The sequence below is a fragment of the Aethalodelphis obliquidens genome, unplaced genomic scaffold (genome assembly GCF_003676395.1).
Source record: "Aethalodelphis obliquidens isolate GAN/ISIS:26980383/991018 unplaced genomic scaffold, ASM367639v1 scaffold50, whole genome shotgun sequence".
Taxonomy (NCBI): Eukaryota; Metazoa; Chordata; class Mammalia; order Artiodactyla; family Delphinidae; genus Aethalodelphis; species Aethalodelphis obliquidens.
The window spans coordinates 4,846,744-4,872,274 of record NW_020837994.1 but is presented as its reverse complement, the minus strand read 5'-3'; the positions used below and the strand labels follow the sequence as shown (position 1 = coordinate 4,872,274).

Below are 25,531 nucleotides of genomic sequence, written 5' to 3'. Positions count from 1 at the left end.
CTACCATACCATAAGAGCCGTATTTTGGAACAAAGAAGAGAATTTAGACAAAGAAGAGAATCTGGCTAAGGTGATTGATAGTGATTCACTTAGAATTGGCTGTTTGCCCATTTATTAAGCATCTGTTGGGCATATAATGAGTCGCGCTAGATTCTGAGAATACAAAGGTGAATAAAACACAGTCCTTGCCCTTAAGGATCTTTCAGTCTCCTGGTTTTGTCTGATATACAAATAAATAAGTATCGTAAAGTGTTACAGCTGATTCAGTGGAAGCATGAGGAAGAAATGGTTAATTTTTTTAGGGGAAGAAGGAAAAGTACCATACAGGAGGTGACACTTCAGGATTAGTAGGTGCTCCCTGGGGAGTAGGGTTGAAAATGGAGTTGGATGTAGATGAAGGCATTCTAGGTAAGGAAGTTGGCCTGAGCAAATTATAAGTAATTGGGGAGAAGGGTGCTAGAGGAGACCTTAAATAGATGAAGCTAGAAAAGTAGGGAGGGCTAGACATCATGGCGGGACTGATATGTATGTATGTATGTATATATGTATGTATGTATGCATGCCCTACTAAGGAATTTAGACTTTATCTTGAAGGCAATGAAAAGCCCTTGAATTAGTCAAGCACTAAACATTTTTGGAGCACTATGCGCCATCCTGTGGAGGACTCAAATTTTTAGACATGATCCCTTTAGGAATTTAGTTGAAGGAAATTAGGGATCAAATAGTAGAACCCAGCTGACAAAAATCTACATTCTTTACCCAAGTAAATTTAGTTTCTATAGTGATCTCCTTTTGAAATTCTAAAACCCAACTTTCCATCTTCCTTTCTAGAGTCTCATCAAGTCCTAGCTCAGCTGTTGGACACTTTGCTTGCAATTGGCACTAAACTCCCAGACAATCAAGCTATCCAGATGCGATTAGTTGATGTAGCCTGCAAGGTAAGAATATAATTGTTAGACATAGGGTTGCATCTTTCTTGAACAGTTTTGCATTATCTGGAGAGGTGATATGAGCTGTAAGATCTGCTTACCTCCATCCTAAATCTATAACTGAGAATTGCCAAGGACTCTTAATGGTTTTAAGAGCTGCCTCATTTTTTTGTTTCTTGATGTTGGATTAGGAATAAAGTTGAGTAACTTGTTATAAAATGAGCTTCCTCATCCTCCCAAAAGAAATGAAAATAATCATAGGAATTACCATGTATCCTGTACCTAATACATGCACTCTGCTTATTACAGTACCGTGTACCCAGTTTTTCATTTGTTCCTCATAGTCCTTTAGGGAAGTGCTATTATACCTCTTTTACTAAAGTGGGAATTGAGGTTGGAGAAGTTTAGTTTCCCCAAGTTTTCGCAGTTAGGAAGTTGCAGAACCAGGGCATAAACTCCTTTTTCTGATTCCAAACTCCATATTCTTTTTATGATACTTTATCATACTTTTATGATACTTTGCCTCAGTAAACAGACCAACTAGACACAAGTGTTTCGGAAATTTTTTTTGTTTCTCTGATTATAAAAAATTATATGTACATTAGTTGTGCCTTTTTTTTTTTTTTTGCAGTACACGGGCCTCTCACTGTTGTGGCCCCTCCCGTTGCGGAGCACAGGCTCCGGATGCGCAAGCTCAGTGGCCATGGCTCACGGGCCTAGCCGCTTCGCGGCATGTGGGATCTACCCAGACCGGGGCACGAACCCACGTCCCCTGCATCGGCAGGCGGACACTCACCCACTGCGCCACCAGGGAAGCCCAGTTGTGCCTTTGGACTTAATTTGGAGCTTTTTATTAGCTGTCTTTTGTGCATAACACCAGTTCCTAAACTTTGTAGAATTGACTACTTTTTTGTTGTTGTTGCTAACATCTTTATTGGAGTATAATTGCTTTACATTGTTGTGTTAGTTTCTGCTGTATAACAAAGTGAATCAGCTATACGCATACATATATCCTCATATCCCCTCCCTCTTGCGTCTCCCTCCCACCCTCCCTATCCCACCCCTCTAGGTGGTCACAGAGCACTGAGCTGCTCTCCTTGTGCTATGTGGCTCCTTCCCACTAGCTATCTGTTTTACATTTGGTAGTGTATATATGTCCATGCCACTCTCTCACTTCATCCCAGCTTACCCTTCCCCCTCCCCTTGTCCTCAAGTCCATTCTTGTTTGTAGATTTTTTTGATGATGGCCATTCTGACTGGTGTGAGATGATACCTCATTGTAGTTTTGATTTGCATTTCTCTAATGATTAATGATGTTGAGCATCCTTTCATTTGTTTGTTGGCACTCTGTGTACCTTCTTTGGAGAAATGTCTGTTTAGGTCTTCTTCCCATTTTTGGATTGGGTTGTTTGTTTTTTTGATATTGAGCTGCATGAGTGCTTGTATATTTTGGAGAGTAATCCTTTGTCAGTTGCTTCATTTGCAAATATTTTCTCCCATTCTGAGGGTTGTCTTTATCTTGCTTATGGTTTCCTTTGCTGTTCAAAAGCTTTAAAGTTTCATTAGGTCCCAGTTGTTTATTTTTGTTTTTATTTCCATTTCTCTAGGAGGTGGGTCAAAAAGGATCTTGCTGTGATTTATGTCAAAGAGTGTTCTGACAATTGGCTTTAGTTTTAATCTTTTTGGTAAATTTATTTTGAGAATATAAGGAGACATATGTTTGAATTGTGGAAGGGTTATATTCATGGAATTAGAAAGCCATTTCTGAACCCCAGGAAAGAGTATTTCATTTATCTTAATAAACAATGACAACAATAAACAAACCCAGAACACTTTGAGAAGTACAGTATTAAAAGCTTAAGTGGAAAAAACTAGGGATTATGTGTTTGAGAGAGTAAGTGTATCTCCCATGTGAGAGTATATATATACCTGGGAGGTTTTGCTTGTGAGAGAGGTGTTGTACTCAGTGGATTGTTCTGCTATAAGTAACAGTTTCTTAAATTTGTTTTGAATAAACCTTTTATTATAAAAATTTATTCCCATGGAACTTTGGAAAGATACTAAAAAGTATAAAGAAAGAACTACACTCAACCATTATAAAGGCAACCATTATTATTGGTCTTTTGATGTATGCTTTCTGAATTTTTTTCTGTAAACAGATTGATTGCTTTTTTTTTTCTTTTTTTGTGGTACGCGAGCCCCTCACCGTTGTGGCCTCTCCCGTCGCGGAGCGCAGGCTCCGCGGCCATGGCTCACGGGCCCAGCCGCTCCGCGGCATGTGGGATCCTCCCGGACCAGGGCACGAACCCGTGTCTCCTGCATTGGCAGGCAGACTGTCAACCACTGCGCCACCAGGGAAGCCCGATTGCTTTTCTTTTTACACATGTAGCTGTAATCATATTCTATGTTCAATTTTGCTTTTTCACTAATGTAACAAAAGTATTTTCCTTATATTGTAAATGTTTTATAAATATTTTTAATGGTTGCATGATATTTTGTCCAGTAATTAAACCATAGTTTGTCCTAACTATTCTCCTATTATTGGACATTTATATTGTAGCCATTTTTTAAAATTGTAAATAATAGTACAGTGAATGTGATTAGTCTAAAGTATTTTCTGTATTTAGGGTTATTTCCTAAACACAGATTGTTACAGTAGAATTACTAGATGAAAGCATTTAGAGTTTTTGTAAGGCTTTTGATACTTTTGCCAAATTGTTTTCCGAAGTATTCCAGTTTATATGCCCATCAACAGTATATGAGAGTGCCTAATTTCACCTGTTTTTCTAACATTGGATATTAAACAAGAGATTAAGATTTAAACAAGAGATAAACCTGTTAATTTGGTAGGAGGAAAATGGAGTTTCATTTTTTTAAATTTCCTTTTTAAAAGATTACTAGTGAGACCTCATATTTGTTCTTCATTTGCCTCTCTTGAGAATGAGCTTTTCATGTTTTCCAGTTTCTCATATGGAGTTTTTGTGCATTTCTTCACCATTTGTAATAGGGTAAAAATTTGAACTACCTGGAAATGGCATATCTGTCACAAGTTTTTGCAAATTCGCATAAATAAAGACTATGATTCATAGCTACAGTTACTGTTTCTATTGCCTAGTGCTATTTTGTCTGTGATTTTTGCCATACAGTGTGCCATACAGGTATGATTCACATACAATAACATTCACTCTTTTGATAGAAATAATGCAAAGTATATTTTTCAACTACAATGGAATGAAATTGGATGAGTAACAGAAAAAAATTAGGAAAAGCACAAATATGTGGAAATTAAACAACATACTCCTATTTAACCAATGGGTCAAAGAAGAAATCAGTAGGGAAATTAGAAAATACTTTGAGATGAGTGAAAATGAAGACACAACATACCAAAACTGGGCTGCATCTAATGCAATGCCGAGAGGGAAATTTATAGCAATTAGTGTCTATAGTAAAAAAGAAGAAAGATCTCATACCAGTACCCTAACCTTCCACCTTAAGACGCTGTATAAAGAAGAGCACACTAAATATAAAACATGCAGAAGGAAGGAAGTACGAAAAACTAGAGGAGAAATTAATGAAATCAAGAGTAGAAAAACATTAGAGAAAAATCAGAGAACCAAAAGGTTGTTATTTGAAAAGATCAACAAAATTGATAAACCTTTAGTTTTGGAAAGGAGGAAAAGAAGGCTTAAATTATTAGAATCAGAAGTGAAAAGAGGCTATTTCTGCTGACCTGACAGAAAAGAAAAGGAGCGTGGGGGCTCAGTAGTTGTGGCACACGGGCTTAGTTGCCTGATGGCTTGTGGGATCTTAGTTCCCCGACCAGGGATTGAACCACGTCCCCTGCATTGGAAGGCGGATTCTTAACCACTGGACCAGCAGGGAAGTCCTTTATCCTTATTATTTTTTTGAAGTTCATATTGTTCCTTTATATATTTTTAAAATGTAAGATGTGAATCTGCCATATTTTTTGTTTCACAGTAGGAAGGAAGTCATGCTTTTGGGTACTCTTAATGTTTCAAAATTCATCTCATTTTATCCTGTTAGTAATCCTTTGAGGGACATTGTACAGCTAGTCTTCATTTGAGAGATGATGAGATTTAGATTTGGCCAGGAAATTACTCAGTCTTTTCTTGTGTAGGATTCGCACAACTGAAATTAGAGATCTTCTGCTTTCTTTCCTATCTGTGAACATTTTTCTAGAAGAATAAATATCTTGTCATTTTTGCTTATATGGCTTCCTTAGAGCCTAGTTTAATTCTTTGTTTTTCTGTTTCCATCTCACCTTCTCTTCCATTCTCTCTTTCTTTTCTGTTCCTTTAATTCTGGGGCAAAAGTATCAAAACATCAAGCTCTTAAGGCAAAAGATAGAAACATACAGCATTTTAACATTTATCAAATTTGATAACATTTAACAAAAGATAGAAACATACAGCATTTTAACATTTATCAAATTTGATAAACAGATATTATGTGTTGTTTGTTAGGAGAGGTTGTCTGTTAGAATCATTTCCATTGCTAAGTACACTGAATTTTTATCTGTGCTTAAAAACAATCCATATTGATGGGAATCCATATTGATGGGAATTGGTGGTCCAGTGGTTAGGACTTAGTGCTGTCAGTGACGTGGCCGGGGTTCAATCTCTGGTCGGGGCCCTAAAATCCCACAAGCCGTGCAGTGTGCTGCCTCCCTCCCCCTCCCAAAAAAGACAAAAATATCCATATTGAAACTGAGTGAGTCAGTAAGGTATTCTTGTCTTATTTAACCTCAGTTTTAGATTTTCTTGATATACTTAATCATTGATTTTTTTTCCTGTAGCAATAGTTTTAAACTGATTGGTTTAGCTTATTTTATTTTTGACGTGGATGGCTCTTATTATCAGGGATGTGGATTGCTTACTCACTCCATTAATAGAGAAATGATGGCACTTTAATGGCCTGGGTATAACACCAAAATAGCATCATCTGCAGAGCAGACAGTAGGCAGCTATTAGTGATGATAGCCGTGATGTAAGTAGTGACATGTGGGGGAAGGACATCATAAAACTGTAATTGCTGCCCTGAGGGTGTGATTTAGACTTATGATCTCTTTTGGGCTAACATTCAGTGTGCAGTATAGGCTGGTTATGAATCCGTGTTGCCTTGGTTACCTTAATAGGAACTAGAATGTTTTAATTTGTTTGAAAATCAAATAAAGTATTTGTAACAATTGCAGTAGTCTTCCAGGGGCTGGTGGTTCAGTTAACAGTTTAGTTATGACAAATGATGCTTCCATACTAAATAAAAATAGTTTTAAAAAAAAGAACAATTTTGCTGTATTAACTCTGACAGAGAGTCATTGTCAGCTTCATATCTGGAAATTTCTCTTAACTTCTCAGTTTCAGTGTGTTATTTTGTTGGATAATTTTGAGCCCTTACTATACATGACATTGTGATCATTTAAAAGTATATGTTTCACATTTCTGTAGCTTAAATAACTTGGAGGCATGAATAACTTTGATCTAAAATGCTTGATTGAGACATTTTTATAAGGAGACAATACCTCTCTGAGAGCCCCACCCTCTGCACCTGAGCTTTCTCTCCAGGTTTCCTTTGTTCTCTCCTCTAAGTAAGCCTACCTGCCTAGTCTAACTTCACACAGAACATAGCTTCACACAGAAAGTTCAGGTCCATTTAGTTCAGGAATTTCCCCTTGGAGCATTCTGATGTGAACCATTAACAGGTGCTTAGTACCTTTCCTGACAGACTGCCCTCTTATTAGACAGCTATCACTGGAAAGTTTATGCTTGTGTGTTCCAGATCAGCAGGGCTGTTTCATCCAGCTGGCCCACTTTTACCTCTGACCCTTCTCTGTTTTCTCTTTTTTGCCACTACCTGTCCTTCTTTTCCCCACCTGTTTCCCTTCTCTTCTTAAGCAGGTTGTTTTTTAAAAAGTACACACCAGGGCTTTCCTGGTGGCACAGTGGTTGAGAGTCCGCCTGCCGATGCAGGGGACGCGGGTTCGTGCCCTGGTCCGGGAAGATCCCACATGCCGCGGAGCGGCTGGGTCCGTGAGCCATGGCCACTGAGCCTGTGCGTCCGGAGCCTGTGTTCTGCAACGGGAGAGGCCACAACAGTGGGAGGCCCACATACCGCAAAAAAAAAAAAAAAAAAAGTACATGCCAAAAGGGTAAGCTGTGACAAAGTGAGAGAGTGGCATGGACATATATACACTACCAAACGTAAAACAGATATATTGGGAAGCAGCCGCATAGCACAGGGAGATCAACTCGGTGCTTTTTGACCACCTAGAGGGGTGGGATAGGGAGGGTGGGAGGGAGGGAGACACAAGAGGGAAGAGATATGGGAACATATGTATATGTATAACTGATTCACTTTGTTATAAAGCAGAAACTAACACACCATTGTAAAGCAATTATACTCCAATAAAGATATAAAAAAAAAATACATGCCAAGTGCCAGGCACTATGCTAGGCATTTGTACTTACTGAATGTCTATTATATCTGGGACACTATTAGCTGATTTTACATACAATAATTATTAAATGAATTCATTTTAATCCACTCACCATAAAACTTCATGGTAGGGGATATTATTCCTATTATTACAAAGTAAGGATTTCTAAAAACTTAAGGGGCTTAGTGAAGACCACATAGATACTAAGTGGCAGCTCCAATATCAGACCTAGGTCTGGATCCAGTCTGTGTTCATTCCACTGTGTTTCTTTGCCTCTCAAACAAGAGGGGAAACAAGTTATGAAATCCACTTTCTTTGCAAAGCCTCCTGCACCTCCTCCAGGCATTCTCTGCAACTGTGTGGGTATGCGTCTGCTATACCTATCCCCTTTTTATGGTCTTAAAGTGCACTTATTCTTATGGATAATATAATATTTTTCAAATGTTTATGAAACAGTATGGTTAGTTTATTCTTTTTTGTGTATATTTAAACTTTTTTTTTTTTTTTTTTTTTTGCGGTACGTGGGCCTCTCACTGTGGTGGCCTCTCCCGTTGCGGAGCACAGGCTCCGGACACGCAGGCTCAGCGGCCATGGCTCACGGGCCCAGCCGCTCCGTGGCACGTGGGATCGTCCCGGACCGGGGCACAAACCTGCGTCCCCTGCATCAGCAGGTGGACTCTCAACCACTGCGCCACCAGGGAAAACCTAAACTTTCATTTTTCAAAACAATCTCTAACTTGGGAATTCTCTGGTGGTCCAGTGGTTAGGACTTGGTGCTTTCAGTGCCGAGGGCCCGGATTCAATCCCTGGTCAGGGAACTAAGATCCCCCAATCCATGTGATGTGGCCTTAAAAAAAAATAAAAACAAACTCTCAAACTTGAAGAAAAATTGCAAGCACAGTAATAAAGAACTTTCTTTTCTTGTGAACCATTTTAGAGTAAGTTGCTAACATGGTGCCCCATTACTCTTCAATACTTCAGTTTGTGTTTCCTATAACAAAGATACTCTCCTTCATAACCTCAATATGACCATCAAAATCAGGACACTAACATCAACATATTACCATTTAATCCTCAAACCTCATTCAAATTTCAGTATTTATTCCAATGTCCTTTATAGGAAAAGAATCCAGTTCAGAATCACATCTTGCATTGATTGTCAACATATCTCATCAGTCTTTTTCTTTTTTTAAAAAATTAATTAATTAATTGATTTTTTTTTGGCGGCGTTCGGTCTTTTATTCCCCAATACTGTATATTTATTTATCCATAAATTGTATATATTTATTTATTTTAAAATTTTATTTTATTTATTTTTGGTTGCATTGGGTCTTTTTTTTTTTTAACATCTTTATTGGAGTATAATTGCTTCACAATGGTGTGTTAGTTTCTGCTTTATAACAGAGTGAATCAGCTGTACATATACATGCATCCCCATATCTTCCTCCCTCTTGCGTCTCCCTCCCACCCCCCCATCCCACCCGTCTAGGTGGTCACAGAGCACCGAGCTGATCTCCCTGTGCTATGCGGCTGCTTCCCACTAGCTAGCTATTTTACGTTTGGTAGTGTATAGATGTCCATGCCACTCTCGCTTTGTCACAGCTTACCCTTCCCCCTCCCCATATCCTCAAGTCCATTCTCTAGTAGGTCTGTGTCTTTGTTCCTGTCTTACCACTAGGTTATTCGTGACATTTTTTTTTCTTAAATTCCATATATATGTATTAGCATACGGTATTTCTCTTTCTCTTTCTGACTTCACTCTGTATGACAGACTCTAGGTCCATCCACCTCATTACAAATAGCTCAATTTCGTTTCTTTTTATGGCTGAGTAATATTCCATTGTATATATGTGCCACATCTTCTTTCTCCATTCATCTGATGATGGACACTTAGGTTGTTTCCATCTCCTGGCTATTGTAGATAGAGCTGCAATGAACATTTGGTACATGACTCTTTTTGAATTATGGTTTCCTCAGGGTATATGCCCAGTAGTGGGATTGCTGGGTTGTATGGTAGTTCTATTTGTATTTTTTTAAGGAACCTCCATACTGTTCTCCATAGTGGCTGTACCAATTCACATTCCCACCAGCAGTGCAAGAGTGTTCCCTTGTCTACACACCCTCTCCAGCATTTATTGTTTCTAGATTTTTTGATGATGGCCATTCTGACTGGTGTGAGATGATATGTCATTGTAGTTTTGATTTGCATTTCTCTAATGATTAATGATGTTGAGCATTCTTTCATGTGTTTGTTGGCAGTCTGTATATCTTCTTTGGACAAATGTCTATTTAGGTCTTCTGCCCATTTTTGGATTGGGTTGTTTGTTTTTTTGTTATTGAGCTGCATGAGCTGCTTGTAAATTTTGTAGATTAATCCTTTGTCAGTTGCTTCATTTGCAAATATTTTCTCCCATTCTGAGGATTGTCTTTTGGTCTTGTTTATGGTTTCCTTTGCTGTGCAAAAGCTTTGAAGTTTCATTAGGTCCCATTTGTTTATTTTTGTTTTTATTTCCATTTCTCAAGGAGGTGGGTCAAAAAGGATCTTGCTGTGATTTATGTCATAGAGTGTTCTGCCTATGTTTTCCTCTAAGAGTTTGAGAGTGTCTGGCCTTATATTTAGGTCTTTAATCCATTTTGAGTTTATTTTTGTGTATGGTGTTAGGGAGTGATCTAATCTCATACTTTTATATGTAACTGTCCAGTTTTCCCAGCACCACCTATTGAAGAGTCTGTCCTTTCTCCACTGTACATTCCTGCCTCCTTTATCAAAGATAAGGTGACCGGGCCTCCCTGGTGGCGCAGTGGTTGAGAGTCCGCCTGCCGATGCAGGGGACATGGGTTCGTACCCTGGTCTGGGAAGATCCCACATGGTGCGGAGCAGCTGGGCCCGTGAGCCATGGCCGCTGAGCCTGTGCATCCGGAGCCTGTACTCCACAACGGGAGAGGCCACAACAGTGAGAGGCCCGCGTACCATAAAAAAAAAAAAAAAAAAAAGATAAGGTGACCATATGTGTGTGGGTTTATCTCTGGGCTTTCTATCCTGTTCCAGTGATCTACCTTTCTGTTTTTGTGCCAGTACCATACTGTCTTGATTACTGTAGCTTTGTAGTATAGTCTGAAGTCAGGGAGCCTGATTCCTCCAGCTCCGTTTTTCGTTCCCAAGATTGCTTTGGCTATTCGGGGTCTTTTGTGTTTCCATACAAATTGTGCAATTTTTTGTTCTAGTTCTGTGAAAAATGCCAGTGGTAGTTTGATAGGGATTGCATTGAATCTGTAGATTGCTTTGGGTAGTAGAGTCATTTTCACAATGTTGATTCTTCCAATCCAAGAACATGGTATATCTCTCCATCTGTTTGTATCGTCTTTAATTTCTTTCATCAGTGTCTTATAATTTTCTGCATACAGGTCTTTTGTCTCTTTAGGTAGGTTTATTCCTAGATATTTTATTCTTTTTGTTGCCATAGTAAATGGGAGTGTTTTCTTGATTTCACTTTCAGATTTTTCATCATTAGTGTATAGGAATGCCAGAGATTTCTGTGCATTAATTTTGTATCCTGCTACTTTACCAAATTCATTGATTAGCTCTAGCAGTTTTCTGGTAGCATCTTTAGGATTCTCTATGTATAGTATCATGTCATCTGCAAACAGTGACAGCTTTACTTCTTTTCCAGTTTGGATTCCTTTTATTTCCTTTTGTTCTCTGATTGCTGTGGCTAAAACTTCCAAAACTCTGTTGAATAAGAGTGGTGAGAGTGGGCAGCCTTGTCTTGTTCCTGATCTTAGTGGAAATGCTTTCAGTTTTTCACCATTGAGGACGATGTTGGCTGTGAGTTTGTCATATATGGCCTTTGTTATGTTGAGGAAAGTTCCCTCTATGCCTACTTTCTGGAGGGTTTTTAATCATAAATGGTGTTGAATTTTGTCAAAAGCTTTCTCTGCATCTATTGAGATGACCATATATTTTTTCTTCTTCAATTTGTTAATATGGTGTATCACATTGATTGATTTGCGTATATTGAAGAATCCTTGCATTCCTGGGATAGACCCCACTTGATCATGGTGTATGATCCTTTTAATGTGCTGTTGGATTCTGTTTGCTAGTATTTTGTTGAGGATTTTTGCATCTATGTTCATCAGTGATATTGGCCTGTAGTTTTCTTTCTTTGTGACATCCTTGTCTGGTTTTGATATCAGGGTGATGGTGGCCTCGTAGAATGAGTTTGGGAGTGTTTCTCCCTCTGCTATATTTTGGAAGAGTTTGAGAAGGATAGGTGTTAGCTCTTCTCTAAATGTTTGATAGAATTCGCCTGTGAAGCCATCTGGTCGTGGGCTTTTGTTTGTTGGAAGATTTTAAATCACAGTTTCAATTTCAGTGCTTGTGATTGGTCTGTTCATATTTTCTGTTTCTTCCTGATTCAGTCTTGGCAGGTTGCGCATTTCTAAGAATTTGTCCATTTCTTCCAGGTTGTCCATTTTATTGGCATAGAGTTGCTTATAGTAATCTCTCATGATCTTCTGTATTTCTCCAGTGTCAGTTGTTACTTCTCCTTTTTCATTTCTAATTCTATTGATTTGAGTCTTCTCCCTTTTTTTCTTGATGAGTCTGGCTAAAGGTTTATCAATTTTATCTTCTCAAAGATGTAGCTTTTAGTTTTATTGATCTTTATTATTGTTTCCTTCATTTCTTTTTTATTTCTTTCTGATCTGATCTTTATGATTTCTTTCCTTCTGCTAACTTGGGGGATTTTTTGTTCTTCTTTCTCTAATTTCTTTAGGTGTAAGGTTAGGTTGTTTATTTGAGATGTTTCTTGTTTCTTGAGGTGGGATTTTATTGCTGTAAACTTCCCTCTTAGAATTCCTTTTGCTGCATCCCATAGGTTTTGGGTTGTCGTGTTTTCATTGTCATTTGTTTCTAGTTATTTTTTGATTTCCCTTTGCTTTCTTCAGTGATCTCTTGGTTATTTAGTAGTTTGTTGTTTAGCCTCCCTGTGTTTGTATTTTTTACAGTTTTTTTCCTGTAATTGATATCTAGTCTCCTGGCGTTGTGGTTGGAAAAGATACTTGATATGACTTCAGTTTCCTTAAATTTACCAGGGCTTGATTTGTGACCCAGGATATGATCTATCCTGGAGAATGTTCCATGAGCATTTGTGAAGAAAGTGTATTGTGTTGTTTTTGGATGGAATGTCCTATAAATATCAGTTAAGTCCATCTTGTTTAATGTATCATTCAAAGCTTGTGTTTTCTTATTTATTTTCATTTTGGGTGATCTGTCCATTGGTGAAAGTGGGGTGTTAAAGTCCCCTCTATGATTGTGTTACTGTCAATTTCCCTTTTTATGGCTGTTAACACTGCCTTATGTACTGAGGTGCTCCTATGTTGGGTGCATATATATTTATAATTGTTATATCTTCTTCTTTGATTGATCCCTTGATCATTATGTAGTGTTTTTCTTTGTCTCTTGTAATAGTCTTTATTTTAAAGTCTACTTTGTCTGATATGAGAATTGCTACTCCAGCTTTCTTTTTATTTCCATTTGCATGGAATATATTTTTCTATCCCCTTACTTTCAGTGTGTATGTGTCCCTAGGTCTGAAGTGGGTCTCTTGTAGATAGCATATATTCGGGTGTTGTTTTTGTATCCATTCAGCCAGTCTGTGTCTTTTGTTTGGAGCATTTAAGCCATTTACATTTAAGGTAGTTATTGATATGTATGTTCCTATTACCATTTTCTTAATTGTTTTGGGTTTGTTATTGTAGGTTTTTTCTTTCTGTTGTGTTTCCTGCCTAGAGAAGTTCCTTTAGCATTTGTTGTAAAGCTGGTTTGGTAGTGCTGAATTCTCTTAGCTTTTGCTTGTCTGTGAAGGTTTTAATTTCTCTGTCGAATCTGAATGAGGTCCTTGCTGGGTAGAGTAATCTTGGTTGTAGGGGGTAGAGTAATCTTGGTTGTAGGTTTTTCCATTTCATCATTTTAAATATGTCCTGCTACTCCCTTCTGGCTTGCAGAGTTTCTGCTGAAAGATCAGCTGTTAACCTTATGGGGATTCCCTTGTATGTTTTGTTGTTTTTCCCTTGCTGCTTTTAATATTTTTTCTTTGTCTGCATTGGGTCTTCATTGCTGTGCTCAGGCTTTCTTTAGTTGAGGCGAGCAGGGGCTACTCTTCTTTGCGGTGCGTGGGATTCTCATTGCGGTGGCTTCTCTTGTTGCAGAGCACTGCTCTAGGTGCGTGGGCTTCACTAGTTGTGTCGCATGGCCTTAGTTGCTCCGGGTCATGTGGGATCTTCCTGGACCAGGGCTCGAACCCATGTCCCCTGCCTTGGCAGGCTGATTCTTAACCAGTGCGCCACCAGGGAAGCCCCAGTCTTTTTCAATTTGGAATAATTCTTCAGTCTTCACTTCATTTCATTAACTTGACACTTCTGAAAATTATAGGACAGTAATTTTGTAGAATATTCCTGAATTTGGGTTTGTCTGATATTTTCTCATAATTAGATTCAAGTTTTCCACCTTTGGCATGAATATCACAGACTTGATGCTGTTCTGTTCTCATTGTATCCTATTAGGCAGTACACCATTTTGATTTGTTCCCATTGGTGATGATGTTTACTTTGATCACTTGGTTAAGGTGTTGTCTGTCAGATTTCTTCACTATAAAGTTACTCTTTCTTTTTGAAATGAATAAGTATTTTGTGGCACGGTACTACTACTTTGAAACTATGTAAATTGTCCTCCAACTTTCAATTTATTTATTTATATCAGTTATGGACTCAGATTTCTTGTTTATTTAATGTTATAATCTATAACTGTCATTATTCATCTTGTTCAAGTTCCCTGATTTTGCCAGGTGGGAACCCCTTCAGGCTGGCTTCTGTGTCCTTTTGACTTTTCTCTTCAGTTACCCCTTTATCAGCTTGGGGGTTAGGGGCACTGACACTTTGAATAGTCAGAAATTCACATTTAACTTATAGTTGACCCTCCATATATGCAGTTCCTCAGTATACCCACTTCCTTTGTATCCACAGTGCTACATCCACAATTCAACCATCCACGAACTGTGTAGTACTGTAGTATTTGCTATTGAAAAAAAACTGTGTATAAGTGGACCCACTCAGTTCAAACCATGTTGTTCAAGGGTCAACTGTATATTTTTTTTAATGCGTCATTTCTTTCTGGCACAATAAAATATTTCAGGCCCATCTTGTACTTTCTCTAGTCTACCCCTGGAATGAGCTTTTCTCCAAGAAGCCCTGGTTCCTCTTAGTGGCGAAATGTATTTTGAAACCAAGTTCTGGGTACTAAGTGTGCTCGTTGCTGTTGAGGTGTTGCTACTCTTGGGCCCTCTCAGTGGAGAGAGCTAGCGGAGATACATACACACATATATATATATATATATATTAGATATATATATTCTAATGTCTATATATATCATATAGAAACATATATATCTGTATTTTTATTTCTATATCTGTATGTAAGAAAAATCATGTTCTCATCTCTCCTTGTAAGTCAAACCCAACACTATAGTGTTTACTTGACAGTGTTTTTCTAGTATTTGTAACTTCTTTCTTAGACGGTATTATCCTGAATATATTTACTTATTTGATATATCTTCCTGTTCAGTTTTGTATATGTTTGAATGTGTGTATGTTACTTCCACAAAGTGTCAGTGGCCTGGTTTGCTAATCATAAGAATTGGGTGTTCCTGAAAAAACCGTAATTCAAAAAGGGTCATGTATCACAATGTTCATTGCAGCTCTATTTACAATAGCCAGGACATGGAAGTAACCTATGTGTCCATCAAGAGATGAATGGATAAAGAAGATGTGACACATATATACAATGGAATATTACTCAGCCAAAAAAAGAAATGAACTTGAACTATTTGTAGTGAGGTGGATGCACCTAGAGTCTGTCATACAGAGTGAAGTCAGAAAGAGAAAAACAAATATCGTATGCTAACACATATATATGGAATCTAAAAAAAAAAAGGTTCTGAAGAACCTTGGGGCAGGACAGGAATAAAGACGCAGATTTAGAGAAGGGACTTGAGGACAAGGCTGGGGGAAGGGTAAGCTGGGACAAAGTGAGAGAGTGGCATGGACTTATATATACTACCAAATATAAAATAGATAGCTAGTAGGAAGCAGCTGCATAGCACAGGGAGATCAGCTCAGTGCTTTGTGACCACCTTGAGGGGTGGGATAGGGAGGGTGGGAGGGAGATGCAAGAGGGAGGAGATATGGGGATATATGTATATGTATAGCTGATTCACTTTTTTATACAGTAGAAACTAACACACCATTGTAAAGCAATTGTATTCCAATAAAGATGATTAAAAGAAGGGGGTATTAATTTAGTATAACTGTGTTTATCAGGCAGTAATTAGAAACCCAAGCAGTTTGTCATGGCTGGAGAATAGTGATACTTGGGAGTAGCAATATAAATGTATGTAAAGAAAACAGGTATTGTAGAGCTTTTAAGTATTTAAGGTTCAAATGCCCAACTCTGAACATAGTAAGCAAAGTTTTAGAAATCATGACATTATTTATTTATGAAGCTGGATAGGGAAAAGAGCTCTAGATGGAGTGTCAGGAGACTTGGATTCCAGTATCAACTGTTCCACTAGGTTATCTTTGCGTTATTAGACATATCACTTAATCATTATCATCCTATAAAATAGGGAATTGGTGAAGGCACAAGGAGAGAGATGGGTGATTACTGAGGGTACTTTCAGAGACTGTATGTCCCAGTGTTAGAGTGAGCAAGAGGGAAACTTGTGTGATTTCAATCAGTGATTTCATTTATGGGTAGAAAATCCTGGAAAATTTGAACTTGAAGGGAATATCCAAAGATACTGTTTTGTGAACTTGAAGGGAATATCTGAAGATACTCTTTTGTATTGACAATTTTACATGCAGTAATCTCATTATTTTAGATTATAGTAATAATAGTTAATAGTCATATTATGCTTTATAGTATATAAAGGTTTTTTTTAACATTTATATTCTTATTTGAGCCTTATGATACACCTGTAAGTTAGGTAAGGCAGATATTATTGTTCCTTCTTTATAAATGAGGAAAGTGAGACCCTAAGAGGTCCAGTTGCTTGATCAATGTTACATATATAGAGTCAGAGCTGAAATTTGAAGCTAGGTCTTTTTTTTTCAATCTATATATACTTTATAATATGGAAATTTTCAAATTTACTTATTCTTTCCAGTTTTTGGTGTAAATTTGACAATTATTTATGCTTTGTAATCTTTTTCATGTTTTTTCCTTCCACTTTTTCTTGTAGTCTGCTGTAATATTTTTAAGGAAATCCCTGACATGTTATTTAAATTATAAATACTTAAGTATGTCTCTAACTGATAATAACTGATATGTTTTTAATATAGCCATGATGCAGTTATTATCAGTTATTCCATATCATCTCATACCAGTTCATATTAAAATTTTTTTAATTGCAATAAATATCTTTTTGTAGTTGCTTTTGTTTTTTTGTTTTGGATTAGCGTGTATTACCTTTGGATAGTCTCTTGAATTTCTTTTAATCAGTAACAGTGGCCTCTTTTGTTTTTCCTTTAATTGCCACAGATTTATTGAAGAAACTGGATCATTGGTCTTGTTTATGTCCTACATTCTGGATTTGATTGCTTCCTTTTGGTGTCATATATATGTTGACAGTGGGAACCCCTACAGATTGGCTTCTGTGTCCTTTTGATCTGGACTCAATTAGTCCTTGATATTTCCTTGCTTTTTGGCACAAGGTGTCCCAGGTTCTTCTTACATATTTCTTGCCCAGCCCTTAAATTAGTCATTTCATTAAAGTATTTTCAGTTCCTGTTATTGCATTATGCAAATAGCCTATTTCAGTAGCAGTGGACTAGGATTGAGAGAGAGATAACTGAAAATTTGTTAAAAATGATGGTGAGAAGTGCCAAAATGAAAAAGATTGACAGTACTAAGGGTCGACAAAGATGTGGCATATCTGGAACATTTACATATCACTGGTGGGAGTGTAAATAAGTTCAATTAGTACAACCACTTTGGAATACTATTTGGCAGTCTCATCTTAAGCTGAACATATACATGTCCTGTGACCCAGCAATTTCACTTCTTACTGTATATTCAGCAGAAATGTGAACATGTATACCAAAAGCCACATTCAAGAATAAGCAGAGAGCATTATTTAGAACAGCCCCAAACTGGAAATAACCCAAATATCTGTCAGCAGTAGAAAGGATAAATGGATTATGGTGTGTACACAAATGGAATACTGTACAGTAATGAGAATGAATAAACCATTGCTATAATGCCATACTATGGACGGTTCTCACCAACATAATATTAAGCAAAGGAAGCCAGACACTATTTGATTTTATAAAGTAGAAAACTAGACAAAATATATGTTAGAAGTCAAGATAATGGCTATTTTTTGTTGTTGAAGTATAGTTGATTTACAGTATTATATGTTTCAGGTGTACAACGCAGTGATTTAGTATTTTTATAGGTTATACTGTATTTAAAATTATTATGAAATATTGGCTATAATCCTGTGCTGTACAATATATCCTTGTAGCTTACTTATTTTATACATAGTAGTTTGTACATCTTAATCCCCTACTCCTATTTTACTCCTCTTCCTCTTCCCACTGGTAACCACTAGTTTCCTCTCTATATCTGTGAGTCTGTTTCTGTTTTGTAATATTCATTTGTTTGTTTTATTTTTTTAGATTCCATTATAAGTGATGACACCCAGTATTTGTCTTTCTCTGTGTGGCTTATTTCACTAAGCATAATACCCTCCAGATCCATCTGTGTTGTTGCAAATGGCAAAATTTCATTTTTTTTATGGTTGAGTAGTATTCCATTGTGTGTGTGTGTGTGTGTGTGTGTGTGTGTACACGTACACCACATCTTCTTTATCCATTTATCTGTTGATGGACACTTGGGTTGCTTCCATATCTTGGCTATTGTAAATAATGCTGCTGTAAACATTGGGTGCATGTATCTTTTCCAAGCAGTGTTTTTGTTTTCTTCAGATATATACCCAGGAGTGGAATTGCTGGATGATATGGTAGTTCTATTTTTAATTTTTTGAGGAACCCCATACTGTTTTCCATAGAGGCTGCACCAATTTTCATTCCCACCAACAGTGTATAAGCGTTCCCCTTTATCCACATCTTTGCCAACATTTGTTATTTGTGTTCTTTTTAATGATTGCCATTCTGACAGGTGTTAGATGATGTCTCATTGTAGTTTTGATTTGCATGTCTCTGATGATTAGCGATGTTGAGCATCTTTTCATGTGCCTCTTGGCCATTTGTATGTCTTTGGAAAAATGTTCAGGTCTTCTGCCTAATTTGTAATCAGGTTGTTTGGGTTTTTTTGATATTGAGGTATATGAGCTGTCTATATGTTTGGAATATTAACCCCTTATTGGTCATGTAATTTGCAAATATTTTCTCCGATTCACTAGGTTGTCTTTTTTGTCAGTGGTTTCCTTTGCTGTGCAAAAGCTTTTAAGTTTAATTAGGTCCCATTTGTTTATTTTTGCTTTTGTTTCCTTTGCCTTAGGAGAGAGACCCAAAAAATATTTCTATGATTTATGTCAAAGAGTGTTCTGCCTATGTTTTCTTCTGGGAGTTTTATGGTTTCTAATCTTACATTTAGGTCTTTTTTTTTTTTTTTTTTGGCTGCGTTGGGTCTTAGTTGAGGCACACAGGATCTTCATCGTGGTGTGCAGGCTTCTCCCTAGTTGTGGCATGTGGGTTTTTCTCTCTCTAGTTGTGGCGTGCGGGCTCCAGAGCGCGTGGGCTCTGTAGTTTGTAGCTCAAGGACTCTCTAGTTGAGGCACATGGGCTCAGTAGTTTTGGCGTGTGGGCTTAGTTGCCCTGCAGAATGTGGGATCTTAGTTCCCCGACCAGGGATTGAACCTGTGTCCCCTGCATTGGAAGGTGGATTCTTTACCACTAGACCACCAGGGAAGTCCCACAATTAGGTCTTTAATCCATTTTGAGTTTACTTTTGTATATGGTATGAGAAAATGTTCTAATTCATACTTTTACATGTAGCTGTAGAGTTTCCCCAGCACCACTTATCAAAGGGACTGTCTTTTCCCCATTGTATATTCTTTCCTCCTTTGTTGTAGATTAATTGACCATAAGTGTGTGGGTTCATTTCTTGGCTCTCTCTTCTGTTCCATTGATCTGTGCGTCTGTCTTTTTAAAAATTTGTTTATTTTTATTTTTGGTTGTGTTGGGTCTTTGTTGCTGCACACGGGCTTTCTCTAGTTGTGGCGAGTGGGGGCTGCTCTTTGTTGCGGTGTGCGGGCTTCTCATTGCGGTGGCTTCTCTTGTTGCGGAGCATGGGCTCTAGGCACGCGGGCTTCAGTAGTTGTGGTACTGGGCTCAGTAGTTGTGGCTTGCGGGCTCTGGAGTGCAGGCTCAGTAGTTGTGGTGCATGGGCTTAGTTGCTCTGTGGCATATTCCTGGACCAGGGCTCAAACCTGTGTTCCCTGCATTGGCAGGCAGATTCTTAACCACTGAGCCACCAGGGAAGTCCTGTGTGTCTGTTTTTGTGCCATTAACATACTGTTTTGATCATGGTAGCTTTGTAGTATAGTCTAAAGGCAGGGATCATGATTCCTCCAGGTTTGTTCTTTTTTCTCAAGATTGCTTTGGTGATGGTGGCTTTTTATTTTATTTTATTTTTTAGGTGGAAGGAAGCAAATTTTATTATTAATAATAATCGTAATAGTAACAATAGCTGCTAATGTTTATGGAATTCTCACAACACTGCAGATGCTTTGCATGCACTTAATTTAAATTAATTTACTTTCAGTTCCTCCTAAGAACCCCCAAAAGAAGGCCCTTCATAATCCATATTTAGTCTCTGTACTCTGTGCTCAACGTATAAAAGATTCTGAAAGGAGCACAGTCTTTTTTTTCTCTTTTTGGCTGCATTGGGTCTTCGTTGCTGCACATGGGCTTTCTCTAGTTGCGGCAAGCTCAGCTTAATCCCGCGTTGAGAAACGCGGGATTTTCATTGAGGTGGCTTCTCTTGTTGTGGAGCACAGGCTCTAGGCGTGTGGGCTACAGTAGTTGCGGTGCATGGGCTCAGTAGTTGTGGCGCATGGGCTTAGTTGCTCTGCACCATGTGGTATCTTCCTGGACTAGGGATTGAACCTGTGTCCCCTGCACTGGCAGGTGGATTTTTAACCACTGCACCACCAGGGAAGCCCAGGAGCACAGTCTTAAAGGAGATGGACTTGTAAAAACAAGACATTGCAGTACAATTTGATGCCTGAGAGGATACTACAGCAGCTCCCAAGAGGAAGGGCCTAGCTTCCTGCTGGGGAGGACGAAGCCTGATGGTGGCTATTTTTGATGGTGGTAGAGTAGTTACTGGGAGAGTTGGTCATCTTTTACTTCCTTATCTGGGTGCTTCTTATTGGTGTGTTTTTTGTGAAAATTCATTGAGCTGTACATTTAATATTTTTGCATATTTCTGTATGAATATTAAAAATTTGAAAATTTATGAATTTTTCTTCTGTTTTTAGATTTGATAGTAAATAAAATGCAATTAAAGGGGTCACTTTTAAAGTACCTAGTCTTTACAAGGCCAGGTGCTTGCTGTTGGGAGTATAATGTTGAATAAATGGGAGTCTTGTTTTCTAAGGACTCATGATTCTTTTTGGAAGACACGTACTCAAAAAACATGAAGGGAATTCCTTGGCCGTCCAGTGGTTAGGATTAGGCACTTTCACTGCCAGCGCCTGGGTTCAATCCCTGGTTGGGGAACTAAGATCCCACAAGCCACACAGCATGGCCAAAAAAACAAAAAACAACAACAACAACAAACCCATGAGACTAGACAGACTAGTGAGAATGTAGTGTTTGAAGTCATTCCTAAAGTTGATTCAGTGCTTTTGTTTCTGTGTTTTTGTTTATTTTTAAGATACCTTAATCATGTCCTTTTGTTCTCTCTTTTCTTTTTGTAGCACCTGACAGATACCTCACATGGTGTAAGAAATAAGTGCCTGCAATTACTTGGTAATCTGGGTTCTTTGGAGAAAAGTGTCACAAAAGATGCAGAAGGCCTAGCTGTCAGAGACGTCCAGAAGATTATAGGGGATTACTTCAGTGACCAGGACCCACGTGTCAGAACAGCAGCTATAAAAGCCATGGTAAACGTGATCATGGAAACTAAATGGAGATACTTTTTTTTTTTTTAAGTTAATGGCTAATGCCACCTTGGATACATTGTGAATCCCCCCCAGGGTATACTTTATGCACACTTTCAGGAAGGTGTTGGTGGCATCACAGAACTCAAAGGCACACATTCCTTTACAACAGTTGCTTATCTTTGGGCTTGTTTGGTAGCTTTCACCTGCATTTCTGAAACATGGAAGGTACAACTTGTATCCCAGGTCCATGGGAGAGATGTTACTTGGTATTATAGTACAGTAGGTACAGGTTATACCTTTGTATTTCAGAAGTATAGGTGAAAGTTATGGGGGAGGGTTGCTCTTTAGGGGGAGATGGTGCTAACCATTTCTTCCTCAGCCTCCTTATCATTATTTCGTATTTTTTCTGACATCCCCTTGGGACAGTCCATGGGTTAGATTCATTAAGTGTTTGAGTGTTTCTACTGAAAAGTCCAGGTTTCTTATTTATATAGCACTGATTTTGGCCAGAGGGAACCATGTTAATGTGATATAATGGGGAAAAATATATGAGATTGTGGGGAGACATTGGAAATATTGATTTTTTTTTTCAGAATACTTAAACTGTATCTTTATTATCTAGTTGCAGCTCCATGAAAGAGGACTGAAATTATACCAAACAATTTATACTCAGGTACCTTAAATGATTGCTGTTTAGAAGAGGAGGGAGGTGGAGAAATCATGAAACTGGGAGGGTGGCACGCTGGTGGTCGGAATTTGAAAACATAGAGCTTCAGCTGGCTAACAGTGGCAGTGTTGTGATGAATGTGCAGTTGTATCCAAAGCATACATCCTAAGAAGAGAATGGGGAATATGTAATGAATAGCACTAGTGCATGTGAGGAGGACATTTGGGAGGATTTAGCTGGCTCAGTGTGAATGCCAGAGTATACAAAGAGAAGTGTAGTGTTCAGAGTAAGGAGAGTGGTAGTCTTGTTGATCTCTGTTTGGTTGACTGAAGTTGACTTCAAACCTGAGGTCAATTCAGGGCACCACACTTGAGAAACTGGCGTATTTCTGGAGGAGGATGACCAAGACCATGGGATCGTATGAAAAGATATCACATGATTGTTATAGCATTGGTAAGGAAAAGCACAATGAAATTATAGTATCATTAGGAGAAGCTGACCGAGTGCCTAACCAAAAGCCCTTACATTTATTCTTGTAGAACAATTGGATGTATCTAGAGACAAGGAATCTAAATCCACGCTCAGAGACCAGTTTTTGTTAGCCTACTGAGAGTGGTTTTAGCTTTTAGAGGAAGAGGATAATTAGCCAAACCCCTATGACTGATGTGTAAACCAAGTACGTTCTTTTACAAATGAAGTAGAATGAGTTCAGAATGGTTATGTTGGTGTGACCTATAGGAAAACTGTGTGGGAAACCAAATAATTAAAGGAAACTTGTAGAGTAAGGACTCAAAGGAAAAAGAGTTAGTCTGATGATTCAGATGTTTAGTGACATAAGACTGTGTCAGTTGGTTAGGCAAGCAATGCTGTGGACCTCAAGGGAGTGAGGATGGAATGATGGGGGAGGATTTGAGATATGAGGTAGAATTAGTTACTATAATGAGTTCATTTTGATTATCTTGAGTTTGAAGGGTTGATGGGATACTTATGAGGAGAATTCCAGGTCTGGAACTCAGGAAAGATCAGAGCTGGAGGTGGATATTTGGAGCCATCAATATCTAGGGGTCATGGGGATACCCAGGGAGAGTAAGAAGATTGGAAGTGATGAGGATGGAGCCAGGGGTGAGGTCCAACGTTTAAGAAAGGAGCCCTAGAATGGAACTGAGGAGCAGCTTGATGGAGGAGGAGGAAGAATATATTCCAGAAGAGGCAAGAGGGCATTCTCATAGTCAGCAGTGTCAAATGCTGGTGAAAGGTCATTTAGGATAGCACTGAAGTCTGGTCATGGGACTTAGCAACAAAGTGGTCACTAGTGAGTTTAAAGAGAGCAATTTCAGTGGAGTGCTGGGACTGGGGGAAGCCAGATCAGGGTCTTTTGAGGTGAGGCATTTAAAGTCTATTGACTATGACTATACTTTAAAGAAACTTGACTATGATAGGAAAGTGGGGTAGAAGTTGGTAGAAGGGGGCATAGGATTAAGGGTTGTTGTTGTTTTTTTTCCTGTATTTTAAAGACAGTTGCTAAGTATGTTTATATGTTGAAGGGAGAGCTAGTGTTATGATAGAAGAGACAAAGGGGAATAAATGCTGGAGTAAGTTCCTTGAGGCAGAAAATCAGATTCATGAGCTGATTCATCCAACAAATGTTAGTGAGTACCTAATGCTGGCTGTATAATGCCAAGCATGTTATAATAGATAGGACCCATGCCCTTCACATTGTCATAGGTAAGACAGGCAATTAACAAATAAGCAAACACAGTTATAGCATATGAGTACTGCTGTGAGGTAAATCAATAGGATGCTATCATAGAGAATCACAAAGAGGATCTATTTTGGAGGATGGTAAGGGATGGTCATGTGAGGAAGTGATGGGATCCGTAGCAAAAGTAGAAGGATTAGGAACTAGAAAGGACCCTTTTCCCTCAGATATTGAGAAAACAAGGGGTGGGAGAATACAGGAATAAATGAATTTATAACTGGTGTGGAGTAGTTGAGTGGGTTTGTGCCTGAGAACCTTGATTTTTGTCAGATAAACAGGTCGCCTTATAGCTGGTAGTAGGATAGAAGTCCCGAGGAAAAGGTTAAGAAAAGCTGCCTTGGGGCTCCCTGGTGGCGCAGTGGATAAGAATCTGCCTGCCAATGCAGGAGACACGGGTTCGAGCCTTGGTCCAGGAAGATCCCACATGCCGTGGAGCAACTAAGGCTGTGTGCCACAACTACTGAGCCTGCACTCTAGAGCCCTTGAGCCACAACTACTGTTGTGAGCCTCAACAAGAGAAGCCACTGCATTGAGAAGCCCGCGCACTGCAACGAAGAGTAGCCCCTGCTCGCCACAGCTAGAGAAAGCCCGCATGAAGCAACGAAGACCCAACACAGCCAAAAAAAAAAAAAAAAAAAAGGCTCATTAGCCACCTTTCTGAAAAAAAGAAAAGCTGCCTTGGGAAATGGAAGTGGAAAGCAGGAGTGTAAAAGATTTCAGAGTAGGACTAATAAGGTTTGAGATCATGAATCACCAATCCCCTAGAGAGTGTGGTCTTTGCCAGTGCTCTGCTGCCCTTGTGAAGACTAGAGAAAGTCTTAGGTTTGTGGAGCAGCTGTAGCAGAAATCCTGAGGGGGTTGTGTATGATGATGCAGACAATGCTGTCAAGAGACTGAAGTGGCTTTGCAGACGCCGCCACATCGGAACCTCCCGCGCTGCCCAACCATGGTCAACCCTACCGTGTTCTTTGACGTTGCCATCGATGGCGAGCCCTTGTGCCGTGTCTCCTTTGAGCTGTTTGCAGACAAAGTTCCAAAGACAGCAGAAAACTTCCTTGCTCTGAGCACTGGGGAGAAAGGCTTTGGTTATAAATGTTCCTGCTTTCACAGAATAATTCCGGGATTTATGTGCCAGGGTGGTGACTTCACACGCCATAATGGCACTGGTGGCCAGTCCATTTATGGGGAGAAATTTGATGATGAGAATTTCCTCCTGAAGCATACGGGTCCTGGCATCTTGTCCATGGCAAATGCTGGCCCCAACACAAACGGTTCCCAGTTTTTCATCTGCACTGCCAAGACTGAGTGGTTGGATGGCAAGCATGTGGTCTTTGGCAAGGTGAAAGAGGGCATGAATATTGTGGAAGCCATGGAGTGCTTTGGTTCCAGGAATGGCAAGACCAGCAAGAAGATCACCATTGCTGACTGTGGACAAATCTAATAATAAATTTGACTTGTGTTTTATCTTAACCATCAGACCATTCCTTCTGTAGCTCAGGAGAGCACCCCTTCATCCCCATCTGCTCAAAATAT

General features: G+C 38.8%; 1 protein-coding gene and 1 pseudogene across 1 annotated transcript in view; both read left to right on the top strand.

The window, feature by feature from the left end:
• Positions 1-25,531, top strand: part of INTS4 (integrator complex subunit 4) — a 127,514-nt gene that overhangs the window by 38,277 nt on the left and 63,706 nt on the right. The window contains exons 5-7 of the mRNA XM_027083496.1: positions 832-938; positions 21,387-21,572; positions 22,195-22,245. Coding sequence (XP_026939297.1) covers positions 832-938; positions 21,387-21,572; positions 22,195-22,245 — 344 coding nt within the window. The remainder of the gene's footprint in view (positions 1-831; positions 939-21,386; positions 21,573-22,194; positions 22,246-25,531) is intronic.
• Positions 24,930-25,468, top strand: LOC113607808 (peptidyl-prolyl cis-trans isomerase A pseudogene; annotated as a pseudogene).